Below are 16,377 nucleotides of genomic sequence, written 5' to 3'. Positions count from 1 at the left end.
GATACTGGCAGGGAAAGCGTACATGGAACAACATAACCAAGTTGCAGGCATAGTGTACAGAAACATCTGTGCAGAATATGGACTGGAAACCCCGAGATCAAAGTGGGAAACACCCCCAAAGGTGGCGGAGAACGCCAGAGCTAAGATCCTGTGGGGCTTCCAGATCCAGACAGACAAAATGGTAATGGCGAACCAACCAGACATTGTCGTAGTGGATAAACAACAGAGGAAAGCTGTTGTGATAGATGTAGCAATACCAAGCGACTGCAACATCAGGAAAAAGGAGCACGAGAAACTAGAGAAATACCAGGGCCTCAGGGAGGAACTGGAGAGGGCCTGGAAGGTGAAGACCACAGTGGTGCCTGTGGTCATCGGGGCCCTCGGGGCAGTCACCCCCAAACTGGACCAATGGCTACAACAGATCCCAGGAACAACATCAGACATCTCAGTCCAAAAATGTGCAGTCCTTGGCACAGCCAAGATACTGGGCAGAACCCTCAAGCTCCCAGGCCTCTGGTAGAGGACCCGAGCTCAGAGGATAAGAACCACCCGCCGTGGGTGAGAAGGGAATTTTTTTTACATATATACTGTATATTCATTGAGGATAATAATCCTGTATCAAGATATTTATTCATCCATCAAAGCGTTTCATATCAGTCCAGAACTTCCTAGGGAATAATTTCCACTCTTACAGATGGGAAAGACAGGAAAGCATGTGATTCCAGTGAAGTCAATGTGTTGATCTCTAACTGCAGTCAGAGCCATGACTAACCAGTTAAAACCAGTTGGAACCAGTTGAAACCAGTTGGAACCAATGTGAACCAGTTAAAACCAGTTGGAACCAGTTAAAACCAGTTGGGACCAGTTGGAACCAGTTGGAACCAGTTGATGGAAGGACGACAACATTCCCCTCAGGGTCAGGAAGTGAAGTTAGAAATGAACTCTTCATCAACACGTCTTCCCAGAGATCTGATGGATCAGTCTGGATTCTGTCAGAACTTTTCTCATCATTATGAATGTTTGACCTCTGGGTGAGGTCAAGGTGACGGACCGTCAGCTACCAGCGGTTCTGCCAGAGTCCAGGAGGAAAAACTCTTATCTGGAGGTGATCAGAGGTTAGAAAGGAGCTGAAGGTCAAAGGTTGTCAGACGACCAGCAGAACTTCATCTAGATGTAGAGAAAACAGAAGCTCAGACAGACAGACGGTGGTGAGGTGTACGGCTCCGGATTCATTGCATGAAACAAATCTAAAGAAATTTAGAAATTCATACTATCACTTTAATTATTTCAAATACAGAAAAGTTAATAAAAATAATTTGTGTTTTGAATAATTACATACTTTTGGGCTTTAATTCTGTCAAAATAATCAGAAAAATCTGATTACATTGTAATAATCAAACATGATATTAGTTATTATATTATTATTTATCACAGTACATAATAAATTTAAGCTGAAGCAGGAAGTGATGTCATCAGCTTGGTAGCAGTAACTTCTCTGCGTTACAGAACCCGGTGCTGACGGCGGGCTGATGAAGAGGAGGCTGAGCATCATGTGACCTTCATCGCTTCGCCCGGAGACGGAGGCGGCAGTGAACATCCCAGCATCCCGTTACCATGGTGACAGGATGCCGTTCCAGCCTGTGACCATGTCTTTTTATTTTTATCTCTTTGTTTATTTAGTTTGAAGGTTTAATCGTAACCGAGCGTGAACGAATTGGTAACCATAGCAACGTGACGGATTTCACAGAAACTCGTTTAAGTTTTTATTATTTCTGAAGTTCGTCTTTATTTCCATCAGTAGAACCAGAACCTCCAGCAGGTCGGCATCACGTCTTCAGGTTCCACTAAAACGCCACTCACAAGATGGCGGCTGCGTCTAAATCACAGCTGACCGTTTAAATCTGGCCATTATTTTAGATTAGTATATTCTTAGTTTATGCTGATGTGAATTTTTTATCATCTCTATTCCATTTGTTGATTTTTTTCTATGATGGTTTTTAATTGTCCAGCGACCATGAGAGACCATACAGTGTTTTATTATTGTTAAAAATAAAACACTAATTATTAATAATAATAATAACTATTATTATTATTATTGTTACTATTATTAATTATTATTATTGTTGTTATTATTATTTATCATCATTATTGTTACTATTATTAATTATTATTGTTGTTATTATTATTTATCATTATTATTATTATTGTTGTTATTATTAATAATTATTATTGTTATTATTATTAATTATTGTTATTATTATTATTATTGTTGTTGTTGTTGTTATTAGCAGTAAACTGGGCCTGACCTGCTTCAGGACAAGCTGCTGAAGGAACACGACTAGAACTGAAGGTCCAGAAAGGAACCAGAACCAGAACCTCTGGTTTGGTGTCAGAACTGGGTCTGGTTTTCATTTCCATTAAAAACAAAAACCTGAACCATTAAAAATGACTCGGAACCTTTCAACATGCAGGTTCTGCTGGGATGAATCCCATCCGGATTGGTCCTCCATGTTTCCTGCTGTTTTTCTTCTTCTTTGTTTTTATTAAACGTCTCAACAGACAGAAATCTGTTCTGGACTTTTTGTTCTCCTGAGTTGAACCAGAACTCTGACCTGCTGCGTCATCAACCTGCTGCTCCTGAACCAGAACCTGGATTATCTGCTGAGTCACTGGTTGCTATGGTGATTCAGCATAAGTCACTGGTTGCCTTGGTGATTTCTGCCTCCTCTGGGCATCAGGAGCCCACAGCACTACTCCTCTTTTATCAGTCGGTTCTACAGGGAGTGGGCGTGTCCCTCTGCTCTCTGTCCTCTGATTGGACAGGAAACAGGAAGTCCTCCAGCTGAGATCAGAAGGAGAAGCTGGTTAGTCCCAGGAGGTTCTGGATGTTTCTGGGTCAGAACCATCATCACTCTGAGCTGAACATTCAGAGAAAATAAACTGGGATTGTGGAAAAACTGGAAAATGCATCAGAATAACTGGATTGGATGAAGTCCATGTGACCCGGTTAGGCTGGTGGTTCTGATGGAGAGATGGAGGTCCAAACAGGAGCAGTTCAGTTATTTAATGCTAAATGTGTTGAAGCCAGTAGAACCGCTGTTTTCCAGAACCAAAATGTTCTGATGGGATTCTGTTGGACTTTTTCTGCCCTGAGCAGAAAACAAATCACAGCAAATAAAAAAAAAGATATTAACTCATTTATTATTTATTATTGATCAGACAGACTCAGTTCTGTTGGATGAACAGAACTTCATGCTTGGTTCTGGTTCTGTTCAGTCAGGAAATGAAGTTTCTCCATTTTAAACTTTGAACAGAGAAGAATTCAGCAGATCAGAGTCTGACTGCAGCAGACGGGCTGAACGGGTTCTGATGGTACCGGTTCTGATGGTACCGGTTCATCTGAACTCAGGTTGAGTTTCCTGGTTGAAGTTTCATTTCCTCTCATTGTGGTGGAAGTCGTTTCCTTCCACTGATCTTCATCTAAAGGTAAAATATTGATCTTTGATTGATCCCAGCAGATTGACCCAGTTTTTATGTTATCAGACACAAAATGGTGAAAAGAACCGAATCGAACCAACAAGATGAGCAGGAAACATTTATGTAGCTCTTAGTGAAACATATTTATTATATGAACCGCTTAAACTTTTTACAATTTACAGTTTTAACTTGAGTTGTTCTGAACCAGTGACGTCACAGCTGGTCTAATATATAAACTTCTACTTTACGTATTTCCATAGATACATTTTAAATATGTTTATTAAAAATGTAATTCCATAAATAAAAATGGTTCTGTCAATGTGAGACTTTATTTAATTTGCATCATAAACATTTTAAACGACTGGATAACTTTGTGCAGAGTGAACTTGTTTTTCTTTCACTAACTTTAGACTGAATGTTTGTTGTTTCTATTTTAGTTTTCTACGTTTGTTCTCTGTAAAGTTCCGCTCAGTGGCTCCACCTAGTGGCTGCAGACTGACTGACGTTCTCTCAGTGCCGATGCTTCTAGTAAATGATGAACGTTCAGTGTTTCCTCCTCAGGTGAAGCTAGAAGGTGTAGCTGATGAGTCCCGCAGCATGGATCGACGTGAGGACGGAGTCTCTCCCTCCAGAACCGCTCTGAGTGGAGAACATGAGAACCAGAGCAAAGTTCAGAGGTCAGATCAGCTTCTCTCCCTGTCCAGGTCTTTTCTCCCTGCACTCACATCAGCAAACCGCCTTTATTCACAGGAAACTACCAGAACCAGAACCAGAACCTGGACCTGGACCTGGACCTGGACCAGAACCTGGACCTGGACTTGGACCTGGGCCGAGCTGTGTGTCTTTAAAGAGCGGCTGGTCGAAGTTTTTACATTTTGATTTGAAATCAGACTAACCTTCATCTGCAAACAGGTGTAACATAACCACTATGTTTGTTTTTTTCTGAATAAATACATTAAAAAATAAATGTATCAACCTGTCATGTAGAACAGTTGCTGTGATTAATTGTTAAAAAGGATTCTAATTTCCACTGGTTATGACTGATTTGGGTAAATCCTGATGTTTTCAGGTGTGTGTGAAACAAATGAGTGATTAAAAAGGGGCGTGTGAGGAAGACGCTCACCGTGAGATCTGTGCAGCGGGAGTTTTGACTTGTCTGAACGTTTAAAACTAGTAAAAATCAAAGGAAAGACATAAAAAACAGCGATCAAAGATCGCCCCGTGCCGCAGACAGTATTTTAGGAACTGGATCGGAGTTTGCACCCAGGAAACGGCGCCCGGTGCAAGTGGACGCCGCCGAGGGGAAGGAGAAACGCTCCCGGTGAGATCTGGACGGTACTTTTCTATTTGGGGATTTTTGGTGGTACCACTCTTTTTCCGTATCTTTGTTGGGAGGAGTTTTGACGTTAGGATTTTTCAGTTTGGATCGGGACTTTGGATCAAAACGGGGAAATACTTCCAGGACTTTGTTTATTTTCCCAGGATATGGAACTGCTTTGTGGACAATAATCTCTTTGAAAAAAGGATGGGGAAATTTTGGACATTTAATTAATTAGGTCTTTTGCTGATTCAAACCGAGTGACCATAATTATTTTTGAGGGAATGTGGTTATCGATCTATCTATCAAGATAACTATTATTATTATATTGAAATTCTTTTTGAATAAATCATTGTTGCTAAGGATCAACTTATTTCTTATGAGTGATTGGGTATTTATTTATTTTCCAAATTAATGGTGTAGCATACCTTACCTGATTCCTGGGACAGATCTCCCTTGTGTGTATTGTAAGTTCTGCTTTAAGCCGAATGTAACACAGGTGAGCTGATTTTAAATATTCAGACTAATTATTTTAATCTAATTTTATTCCAACGTATTTAATGAGAACTCAGATCTTTTTCTCATGTCTCATGTGAACACATGTGAACACAGTGTGCGGTGGAGGCCAAGTGAATAATTAAAATAATTCAAACTGAACTGATTCAGTTTGAAAAGTTTGTATTCAACATTTTTACTAATTTGTGGTTCTATTTGTGAAACCACAGACTGGACCAAAACCAGTCCAGTGGACCAGTAGAGGTTCCCAGAGGTCCGTCTGTCCTCCATATTTATGGTTTGTACCTGAACAACAAATAGTTCTCCATGGTTCTGTTCAGTCGTCTCCATGCTGCAGTTTGGAGACCAGAGTCCAGTTGATTTGTTTAGCAAATGAAATCAGCAAGAAGTTCAATGTGATTTACACCATAAAAACACAATAAAAGCCAATTATCAAATAAACTAAATGCATTTTATCAAATGCTATCATCAAAACCATCAAACAAAAATCATCAGTCATCACATTACAGGCCTGTCAGCCTGTCCAACATGGACCTGCTGTTTGGCTTCATGACTTCATTTTTCCTTCATATCTTAGTCTGTTCAGCTGCTGCAGGAAAAACAAGCTGAAGGTCCGGAAGGTTCTGAATCCAGATGATCCTAAAGATTCTGAGTCCAGATGATCCTAAAGGTTCTGAGTCCAGATGATCCTAAAGGTTCTGAGTCCAGATGATTCTAAAGGTTCTGAGTCCAGATGATCCTAAAGGTTCTGAGTCCAGATGATCCTAAAGGTTCTGAGTCCAGATGATTCTAAAGGTTCTGAGTCAGTGGGAGGAGCCGACCGTCTGCAGGAAGGTTGGATTATTTCTTTCAATGTTAAATCTGGAGGTTAAATTAGGAACATAACATGGATTAAACACTGTAAATTCATATAAATATTTCAATATTAATTTTCTTTTTCTAACTTTTCTCTCTATACCGAACATGTTAGAGTTTATATACCGAGAGTTTACTGGGATAAAATATTAACTCTTTAATGTTCAGTTTCACCTCAAACATAATTTAATCATATTCCTCGTTATATGATTATTTGTTTGTTTGTCAGATTTTAAATACAGTAGGAAAGACAAACCTTCAGTTTAAATTTCCCACCAATGATATGAACAAACTATTATTTAGGATAAAATGAAGAACTTTTAACATAATGAACAGATTTGTTTTTAACATCTGTTCAGAAATAAAATATTTTTATTTCTGCTGAAAATACATTATTCATGCTTCCTGTTATCAGCTTGTCACAAGGTGGATTCATGATAATATTTCTTTTGAAGACATCAAATTAATCAGAAATCTCACGACCCCACTTCAGTACCTGTGCGCCCCCTGTGGGGGCCGCGCCCCCCGTGTTGAGGACCTCTGCTTCTACAGTTGATGCTGCTGCTTCCTGTCTCTCTGAATTATTCAGCAGCTTTTTGTTGCCATTTTTCGGACCACAAACGTTTTAATTACAAACCAATAAAATCAACTCTGTTCAATGAATCACCAGAATATTGATGTTCATTTTTTATCCTGTTTTTCTCCTTTAATAAACTTTCCTGTCAAACATGAATCCGTCATAAAGCTGCTGCTGCCGTCAGGTTTCAGTAGGTAGTAAATCCTGATCCAGGTTCTGAACCAGAACACAGACACTTGAAATAATTTCCATTTCCTCAGAGAAGTTCATGTTTCCTAGAGACTCAGTAGGCGACGTGTTCCTGAACGCATCCTTTAAAATCAAAGTTTAGGGGTAATAAAAGTGATGTCACTTCCTGCTGCAGGCTGCAGCTCCATCGGACCCAGAGGAACCAGAAGGTTCTGCAGAAGGTTCTGCTCTGATTCTCCTCCACATGTTGGGAACCTCTGAGGTCCTGATGATCCGGGTCTGCGAACCACCTGCGGTTACACCGTGTGAACACCAGGGGGCAGCGTTCCTCATGTTTAGAAACTGGGCCAAAGTAAGAATCAGGAAATAACTCCTTAAAATTTATTTTACAAACATTACAAATTCCACTGGTGGATTTTTTCACTTCTAACAAAATGTTTCAAATGTTTTAAGTGAAACTCTGCCAGTGGAATCAAGACTTAGTTTTTTTAGTTACTAATTTTAAGAAACTACTGACTGAAACAATCTCCTGTTTCTCCCTGAAAAGTTGCTTATAAATTAGTTTGGTCTTATTTCAGGTTTACTCAGATATTTGTACCTGAAACTAAACAAAAACACTTGGTGAGATTTTGTGCTTCTGCAGTTTGTTAGCTACAGAACAGTTTGTTAGCTACAGAACGTTCTCCTGGTTCAGTGTGTCTGTGTTTCTCCCTCCTGTCCGCTCAGCGAGGCGGACCACTGCTCGTTCTGGTTCTGGTTCTGGTGGGTATTTTCTATCCTCTCAGTGAACTGGAAAGTGTAACTAGCCACCAGTGAAAGCTTAGCCCCGCCCCCTGGCGATTTTCACCAAAGAGGAGGAGCCTATAGACACTGAGAGGCGGAGCCTAGAGAGGCCGAGGGGCGTGGCCTAGAGAGGCCGAGGGGCGTGGCCAAACGTGGGAATGAATGGTGCTAAGCGGGGCTGTGGTCAGGACCAGAGAAGAATTGCTGCTAACTTAGCTTTGTTGCTATATTTAGCAACTGTTCAGAAACTCCAGACTTTTTTCCAAAAATAAACCAGCAATTTTTTTTCTAAGGACTAGGGACAAATCAAACAACTTCTTTAAATAAAGCAATTAGAGACAAATATGGCGACTTTTTTCATTAAAGCAACTAGCAAAAACATTTGTTTGCTTTTTCAAAAAAAGCAACTAGAGACAAATCTTGTTTAGTAATTTAGTTTTTTAAGAAGCCTCTGTGGTAAATGTAGACACCTTTTAGACAATTACTCATCATCTAAAAGTTGAGTTTGAGGTTTTTTTTCTCTTTAATGATTCTTTAGAAAGGAGCTGAATTCAACGCATGTCTCTAAATATCCATAAAACCTGATTATAAAGTGACCGGTCCACATGGTTCCGGTTCCGAACCGTGTGGCCGAACCGGCCGTGTTTCTCTTTAAGAATCTGCGGCCTGTTTTAAAGCTCAGTGGTCATCATTAAAAATAGCTCAGAGGTCTGAGGGGGGCTGAGCTTTCCCACTGAAACTGAATCCCTGAACGCTTCTGGAGTCCAGCAGTTGATGCTGCGTTCATGTGAGGCTCGGAGAATTCAACACTCAGTTGCTCACTTGAGGCGGTTGGTTTAAAATCTTTTATTCTGAACACAGAGACACAAACTGGAATATTATGAAGATTAATCTGCTCCATTTGGACCCAGGTTCGGATCACTTACTGACATGAGTAAATATTAAATATTTATTCGTTAATAGATAGTATTGAAATTCTTCCTGTGATGATCGGACTTTGCATTAATATTTCCTCCTGATCTACATGAAAAGAAGGACTCCATTTAGGAAGAACCCAGCAGAACCAGAACCGGAACCAGTAGGAGTTTCCATCTGTCCAACCAGCAAATATTAAAAAGTGGGTTTAGTTCAACTGCTTTTAAAGGGAATGTGAAAGTTTTACGTCTTATTTATAGATGTCAAGGTAATATTAATATAATGACAAAAATATATTATTATATAAAGCTATATAATAAAATAATAACGCAGATTAGCATTATTATTCAAATGATTATAAATTATTTCTAGAAAGTGTTATTATTGTATAGCCAACGAACAGAAGCTATAAATGTTTTAATAATGTTTTATTAGTATTAGGTTTTTTTGTGATGTTTTTAATTTTCTTGAACACTTTGAATTGTTTTTGGCTGAAAGGTATAGAAATATAGTTGCCTTGCCTTACACATAGTGACGTCACAGTGACATATCTCTTGTCTCCAGACCGCCAGTTGGTGAGTTTTAGCTGTGGCTATCTGAATATTCCGACGGTCCGTGAAGGCACCGCGCTGTGAAGTTTTTAGTGCGGCAGGTTCGAGTCTTCCGCTGCGTCACGTTTCCAGACTGATGAGACTCACTTCAGCTCTCTGGAAAAGTTCTGGTTCTGCTTTTATTACAGCCAGAGACCGGACCGGACCGGCCGGACTGGACCGTGAGGTCGGTGTGAGCGCAACTTTGGGTCGCAGCGTTTCGGACTGAGCAGAACTTCGCTGCGGTTCGGAAACACAGGAAGGAGCGACTGAAAGAACGGATGTGTGACAATGAGCGGAGCCGCCGCGGATCGTCTCTTCGGTTCCTCTGACTTGACATTTTAGAGACACATGAGAGGCTCCAGCTGCTCCGGCCGACCCGGTTCGGATTAGTAGCGAACCGAACCGAGCTGCTGAAGACAAACACTGAGACGGAGACATGGGGACCCAAGGGACGGGACGGAAGCGGTCCACCAACAAGGAGAGGTCCACCGCGGAGGACGATGCCCTCAACCTGATCGCCAGAGAGGTGAGTGGGCTTTGACTGGGCCACCAACTGCGCATAGCACCACGTGCTCCAGGTCCAAACCCGCCAGTTACAAGAGGCGGTTCTGACATGGCTGTGGGGCCCAGGGCCCCTCCTGGTAGAAAGTCATGTGACTAGTTAGCTCTGATGCTAATTAATTACAAAATTATTTTAATAATCTGTATTGTTATTATAAAAACGTGTTTATGAAAATTGGTTAAAATTTCAGTTGCAGCTCAAATATGTTTTGAAATGTTTCTTGGTGAGTTAGGGCGCCCCCTGTCTGTTACACACTGAATTGGGTAAAAGTTAAAAGTTCTGGTTGATGTGTTCTGATGGTTCCGATGATCCAAAATGTCTCCATGCTTTCAACAGTTTCTCCAAAAAGAGAAATATCCCTTTAAATTTAGCAGAGGCAGACAGTTACCATGGAAACTAGCTTGTTACACCAATTCTGCTGTCCGGACGCAGATCTCTGGTTCTGGTTCTGGTTCTGAAGGTTCTGTGACCAGAAATAAAACATTTACTCAGATTTTATCTGTTCAGCTTCACATGAGGGTAAAGTTCTGCTTCAGCGCTGCCGGACCCGGCCGGTTCTGCTGAATGCCTGCTGCCATTTAAAAGCAGCTGCTGAGATTCAGAACCGCTCAGGTTCTGACCCGTCTGGGTTGTTGGGTCAGTGCTGTGAAGGGAACCGGCAGCCGGGCCCGGGTCGTGTTCCGACAGGTTCTGGCTATCTGGCAGGGAAGTTCCTGACCCGTTTGGTGTCTGATGGTGGTTCTGGTTGTTCTGTTGGACCTTTGTTCTTCAGAACCTTCTGTCCTCAGTGGAGATCGGACCCGTTAAACAGAACCTGGTTTAACAGAACCGTTCAGAACTGACAGTCTGTCTGTAAACGGGTCGAACCAGCAGCTGTTTGAGATCCGGCTCTCTGGGTTCTGTTGGACTCTGGTTCTGCCAGGCGGCGCCGCATTTTGCTGCTTGTTCTCCTGCAGGGAAGTTTGGTTCTGATCGGTTCTAGAACCGGACGGCACCATCAGGCTGAAGCCTTTCCTCAGGTAAAGACCCAGAATGCTTCACTTCAGAACCAGGAAGAACCAGAGTTCTGATGAACGGACCTGAGATTCAGAACCGACCCATTAGAGACGCTTCAGATTCTTCTGGTTCCCAGAACCTTTCTTCTGTTTGGTTCTGCAGGGTTCTGTTGGGTCTGCAGGAGACCCGAACAGAACCTGTGGGATTAACCCGGGCTGGTCTGGAGGAAGAACCGGTTCTCTCTGAGGTTCTGACGGGTCGGAATGTTGGCGCTGATGACTCGGCCCGTTCTGCCGAAGAGCTTTAAAAATAGCCGGGCCCGACGGGTCAGCTGCCGCATTTGGACCTGAGGGGAACAGGTGGGAAACCAGCAGACTTTCAGAATAAAAGTGCAGCCAGCCGTGCCGGTACCACTCTGACCGGTTCTGTTTGGGTCATGAAGAACCGAGCAGAACTTCTCCTGGCGCCTCGTGTCCGAACGGCGAACGCAGGGAAACGCGGCGCCGTGTTTTCAGTGAATGAAAACGATTTTAGAAAATCCAAACTCAGTGAAACATGAAAACATTCAGATTCATGAAGTTCAGAACTTTAATATTTGATCGTTTAAACCAGAAACTAAACCCTGGAATCAAACGGTTTCATCTCCTCCTTATTGTCCAGATAAATTCTGCAGAACCTTGCTGACCCGGTCATTGTGTCCAGCGGCTCCAGCAGTTGGACCCCCTGTGGTTTAAACTCAACATTCGTCCAATAAAGAAAAGAAAAGATGTGAAAATTTGCTCCAATGTTCATTTGATGAAACGTTGGTCTCTGCGCCAAATCATCAAATCCAAAATGAGGTCATTTCATTCTGACTGAGAAACCACCATTAAAAAAATTATTATTATAAACACTGTACTGGTTCGAACAAGGCCGTTGCCATGGTTACTTCTGGGTAGTTGTACTAATTTACATTCATATGTATTTATGACCAGCAGCTGCTCTGACGTCACAGTGACCTGAGCAGGTGAGAGACCTGCTTCATACATCTGGAGGTTTTTGTGTGTCGCACTTTTCTGAATTTGTCCTAGTCCAAGTTTTAGTGTGAAAACTGCAGAACCTTCAAATTTCCCTTCAGCTTTTCCTGCTTAAACCAAGATGGCGGCCGGTTAGCAAAGCTGGATCTGGATGAAGGACAATGTGATGATGAGTCCTGCAGACCCGACCCGGTCTGATCTGGTCCGGTCCGGTTAATCTTTAATGCTCAGGGCTGAACAAACAGCCATTCTGCTAATCTTTAACCGGTCCAGTCCTTCCTGGAACCCTCAGCGATTCCCACCAAACCTCCATGAAGCGTTTTGTCTCCTGGCTGACAGAACCGCCTGTTACTTCCTGACCCGCTCAGGGTTCTGGCTGCGGCTCGGCTCGGCTCCTTAAAAGGAAGCGCGGCCTCTGACTGTTTCCTCTGGGTGACGTCACCTCTGGCTCGGCCGCGCAGATTGCTATCGCTAACTGCTTCCTGTTTGTTGAGCGTGGAGGAGTTTTCTCCTGAAGGAGGGCGGGGGACCGGTTTGTTTCTCGCAGCTGGTCCGGTTCTCAGAACCGGTCCAGAACTGCTCATGTTGGTCTGTGTGTTCAGATTCCAGCAGAGCAAATATCACTGAAGATGCTAACTGGAGATTTCCTCTTTTAGATTCTCTGAAATGCTAAAGAATGGCTGACATCCTCCGATATCTGAACCAGATCTTCTTGGACCTGTGGACCCAATCTCACTCAGAACCTGCAGTTGGGTTCTGCAGGCGGAGGAACAGAAACCAGGAGACCAGAACGGGTCGCCTGGCCTCCAGTCAGCGGCTTCACAAGAATATTTTTGAATTGCTGTAAATAAATTCTTGTTGTTCAGTGAAACATTTTAAAACATTTTTCAGCTTCACTTCTGGACCTGCTGCTTTTCTGACTTCAATATATGAAAATAAAATCTAAATCTACAGAACCAATCAGTATTGATAACCAGTATCAGTATTGATAACCAGTATCAGTATTGATAACCAGTATCAGTATTGATAACCAATCAGAGGTTATTTTATTCTGTTTGCGGTTTTTGCTCCAGTTTTAGTTTTTCCGTTTCTCCAGTCGTTCGGAGTGAAAACTTTTCTGTGCGTCTTTGTGATCGCAGCAGAATCACAGCTGGTTCTGAAATCACTCATTTCTCTTTGTGTCCGCTGTCGGCGCCGGTCCGTTTTGGTCGGTCAGTGTGGCGATGGGAACGCTCTGGCGTTTGGTCTGGGTCCAGATCCAGAAAAAGCTGCTCTGAAGTTTCTGTTGTTTCAGGATAAAACCTGAATTTATCAGAGCTGCTGGTTTCCTCTCCGGAGGGCAGCCGTCCTGCTAAATGAGAGCGGTTCTGATGAACCCGGTCCGATGTAGGTCGGTATAAATAGCTGTAGAGGAGGCGGCAGAACCGGCCCAGATAGCTTCATCTTTCTGATCAGAAACGGGTGAAACTAACTTCCTGGTTCAGGAGGAGAAAAGCTGGACGATCCGGTCCGACCGCATGCTGAGGTCCGGAAGCTTCCTGGTTCTGGTTTATCAGTCGTCCGTCTGTCCTGTTGGACTCGTGTCCTCTGTCTGTCCTGTCTCCATTTCCAGTCTGGATGCTGTGAATCCGTCAGCAACACAAGAATCTAATGAATCCCATTTTCACCCATCGGTCTAATGGCTGCTGGAGGAGATAAAACGGAGAAACGGTGGCTGGAGCTCTGAGCTGCAGGAAGCTCCATGAATTCACATTATTCTTAATCTCCATGTTTTTCATCCACGTTTAGAGACTGAAACGTCAAAAATCACCAAAAAAATCATCAAAACTGAAACCAAACACACTTTGATGTAATTCAGTTGGACTGGAGGAAATGTTGGACAGAGATTCTCCGTCTCGTTTTCCGGCTGTGATTTAACCAAACCGGACCGGAACCGGATTCTGAAGGATGGGATTGTTTTTCTGTTAAATCGGTGCAACATAAACCGAAATATAAAGAAGAAAAACTTAAAGCTGTTTCTGTTTCTGCTCTTATCAAAACATGTCCAAAGTTTAATGGGTGAAATGAAGATTTAAACCATAAATTCATCAATTTTGTGCATCTATTTAACCCTTAAACCTCATTTCCAGCCTAAGAGTTGAAATTAGCAACAGATTATTTCTGTCAGTTTGTTTGATTAACTTTTTTATTTTCTTTAAATATTTTATGAAAAATGTTTCCTCCCAGAAATATTATACGTTATCCATCGCTGTAATCTAATCCCTGCTGAATGATCCGGGTAGCTAGTTAGCTTGTAGAACTAGCCAGAGTCGCTGGCTGGAAAAAAACCTTTAAAACTTTAAATTTAAAGTTTTAAGGGAAGCAATGAAATAAAAGATTAAAATATGTTAGACAGAAACACTGAATGTGAGGCATAAAGATACTCATGACTTTGATTTTACCAAAACTTTCAGCGTCTGCCTCTGCAGCCACGTAGCCAGCTAGCTTAATGTTTATTTAGGACTAATGAAGTATCTTTGAATTTGTATTGAATTTTCACCACAACAGCAGGTAAAACTGGTTCCTGGTGTAAAATTAATAAAATAATATAAACGTTAAACAGTGATGACAGAAATCAGATATTTTTAGGAAACATCCTCAGAACCGCTGCTGGATTTTAGACCAAGACATTTTGTCTTCTCAAACCTCCAACCTGTACTGAACGGTTCTGAATCAGGTTCTGGTTCTGCTGGAGGTTTCTTCATGTTAAAATGAGTTTTTTCCTCTACTGTCGCCCCCTGCTGGTCAGGAGGAGTCAACTCAACGACTCCATGCTCAGCTGGGATTCCTTTGAAAACTTTTCAAACTAATTGAGTAATAAAATGAGCCTGGAGACGACGTGTTACTGGTGCTATAGAAATAAACTGAATTTAAATACATTTTCAAATGAGGGGAAAAGGTTCTGCTTCAGGACTGCAACATTTCAAGAAGCAGCTTCTTTTCAGCTGAAGTTCTGCTGTTGCCTAATTTCTTCTGTCATCGTTTGTTAAGTAAGAGGAACTCAAACATGAGTCAATAAACCGAATGTGTACATTTCCTTTCTGAGTTGTGAAAGTGGGTTGTTTTATTCTTTTCGTATTTACTTTCTCACACCTGTAACGGTTTTTAAGCAGCTGGATCTGACGGGTTGCTGCAACATGCTTCATGTCGGCTGCTTAGAGTTTAAATGAGAATCATTTCCAGGTCTGATCAGATCAGGCTGATCAGGTTTGAGATAATTAGATGATTTGTTAAAGTTTCCACTGCAGCTGTAATTCTCTCTTTGACCTGATGACCTTCATGAAGTTTGGATCTGTTCGGATTTCCAAACAGGCTGAAGCTTGAAGACTGAAATATCATCAGAGTTTCTACATGTTGCTGCAGGTTTCAGTTTCATCACCTTCATGTTCCCAGCCTGTTTGTTGGGAGTTTATATAAAAGAGTTAAAGCCGATGATGATGATGATGATGATTGCATGTTTACTGCATTGTTCCTGCTGCTACTTAAGAAAATATTTGCCGAGTGTTTACTCCCCATTCCAGCAGCTGCAGTCGGCCTCAGGTTTCTATTTTTAGTCCAGCGTGTGACTGGAAGGAGGCTGCAGTGAAAGCTCTTCAACATGGACGCCACTAAAGGCAGCGCTAATTACTAGGACGGCTCTTCACCGCTTCTTCATTCTGCAGAATAAGACGTTAGCATGTTTTAGTAAAAGAAAACTATCATAAACTGTTGTTCATTCTGTAATATTAACATATTTTAATGGGAGTTTAGCTGTAAACTCAGGTTAAAGTGACTGGTGTTGATGCTGCTGTCAGATCATGGCACGACTCCATCTGATGTTCTTCTTCTGTGGTTCTTCAGATGTTGAAACTTAACTGATTCATGACTAGTTAACATTTTGGACTAAATATATAATAGTTTTCTAATTAATCTAAAGGTTGTTGTTTGTGAGATGTAAAAACTAATAATTACATCAAAAACTGTGTCTTCATTATATTTTTCACATACAGAGGTCGCCATTTCATCACCTTGATGCAATGCATTCTGGGCCAATTTTGTGGACAGGTTACAGTCGACTGGAGGCCGTTAGCTAAACGCTAGAAGGTTTAGAGGCTAATGAAGGAAATGAAACGTCTGGATGGAGACAAACTGCTCAAAGTGTTCAAGAGCCGCTAATGACTGCTGAAACAAGCTAGCATGATCGGCTAGTGGTCTATTGTTCACTGTGTTAGCAGGAGCTAGCTCCACTAGCAGGAGCTAGAACTAAACACTACTAATTAAATTCAAATCAGTTTATTTCTATAGCGCCACCAGGTCACATGTTCTCGATGCATTTTATAAAAAAATGATTTAACTTCAGTCATTCATTCTAATTTATCCTAATTATCAATCAGAGCATCAAGTTCATTATTCAAATTAGCATAAAAAGTTTGTTTTGAGGGAAACCAGCGGAGCATCACTCCTCCTGACCAGCAGGGGGCAACAGTGGAGAGGAAATCTCCCTGGTAACAGGAAGAAACCTCCAGCAGAACCAGAACCAGAATCAAGCTCAGTACCAGTGG

At 41.8% G+C, this 16,377-nt stretch overlaps 2 protein-coding genes across 18 annotated transcripts in view; both read left to right on the top strand.

Annotated features, from left to right (window-relative positions):
* Positions 1-2,026, top strand: part of LOC102219861 (melanophilin-like) — a 32,333-nt gene extending 30,307 nt beyond the window's left edge. Inside the window, exon 15 of the mRNA XM_023336384.1 lies at positions 1,507-2,026. Coding sequence (XP_023192152.1) covers positions 1,507-1,556 — 50 coding nt within the window. The 3' untranslated portion in view covers positions 1,557-2,026. The remainder of the gene's footprint in view (positions 1-1,506) is intronic.
* Positions 2,027-9,217: 7,191 nt separating this feature from the next.
* Positions 9,218-16,377, top strand: part of LOC102224205 (leucine-rich repeat flightless-interacting protein 2-like) — a 36,209-nt gene continuing 29,049 nt past the window's right edge. For 8 of the 17 annotated variants that reach the window (XM_023336688.1, XM_023336687.1, XM_023336686.1 and 5 more), the window contains exon 1: positions 9,226-9,749. In XM_023336688.1, the coding sequence (XP_023192456.1) occupies positions 9,660-9,749 (90 nt within the window). In that variant the 5' untranslated portion in view covers positions 9,226-9,659. Of the gene's footprint in view, positions 9,750-16,377 lie in introns of all 17 variants that reach the window. The other 9 variants (XM_023336696.1, XM_023336693.1, XM_023336692.1 and 6 more) reach the window with 6 other exon arrangements.

Source organism: Xiphophorus maculatus, chromosome 7 (assembly GCF_002775205.1).
Source record: "Xiphophorus maculatus strain JP 163 A chromosome 7, X_maculatus-5.0-male, whole genome shotgun sequence".
NCBI lineage: Eukaryota > Metazoa > Chordata > Actinopteri > Cyprinodontiformes > Poeciliidae > Xiphophorus > Xiphophorus maculatus.
This window is presented reverse-complemented; position numbering and strand designations above follow the sequence as displayed.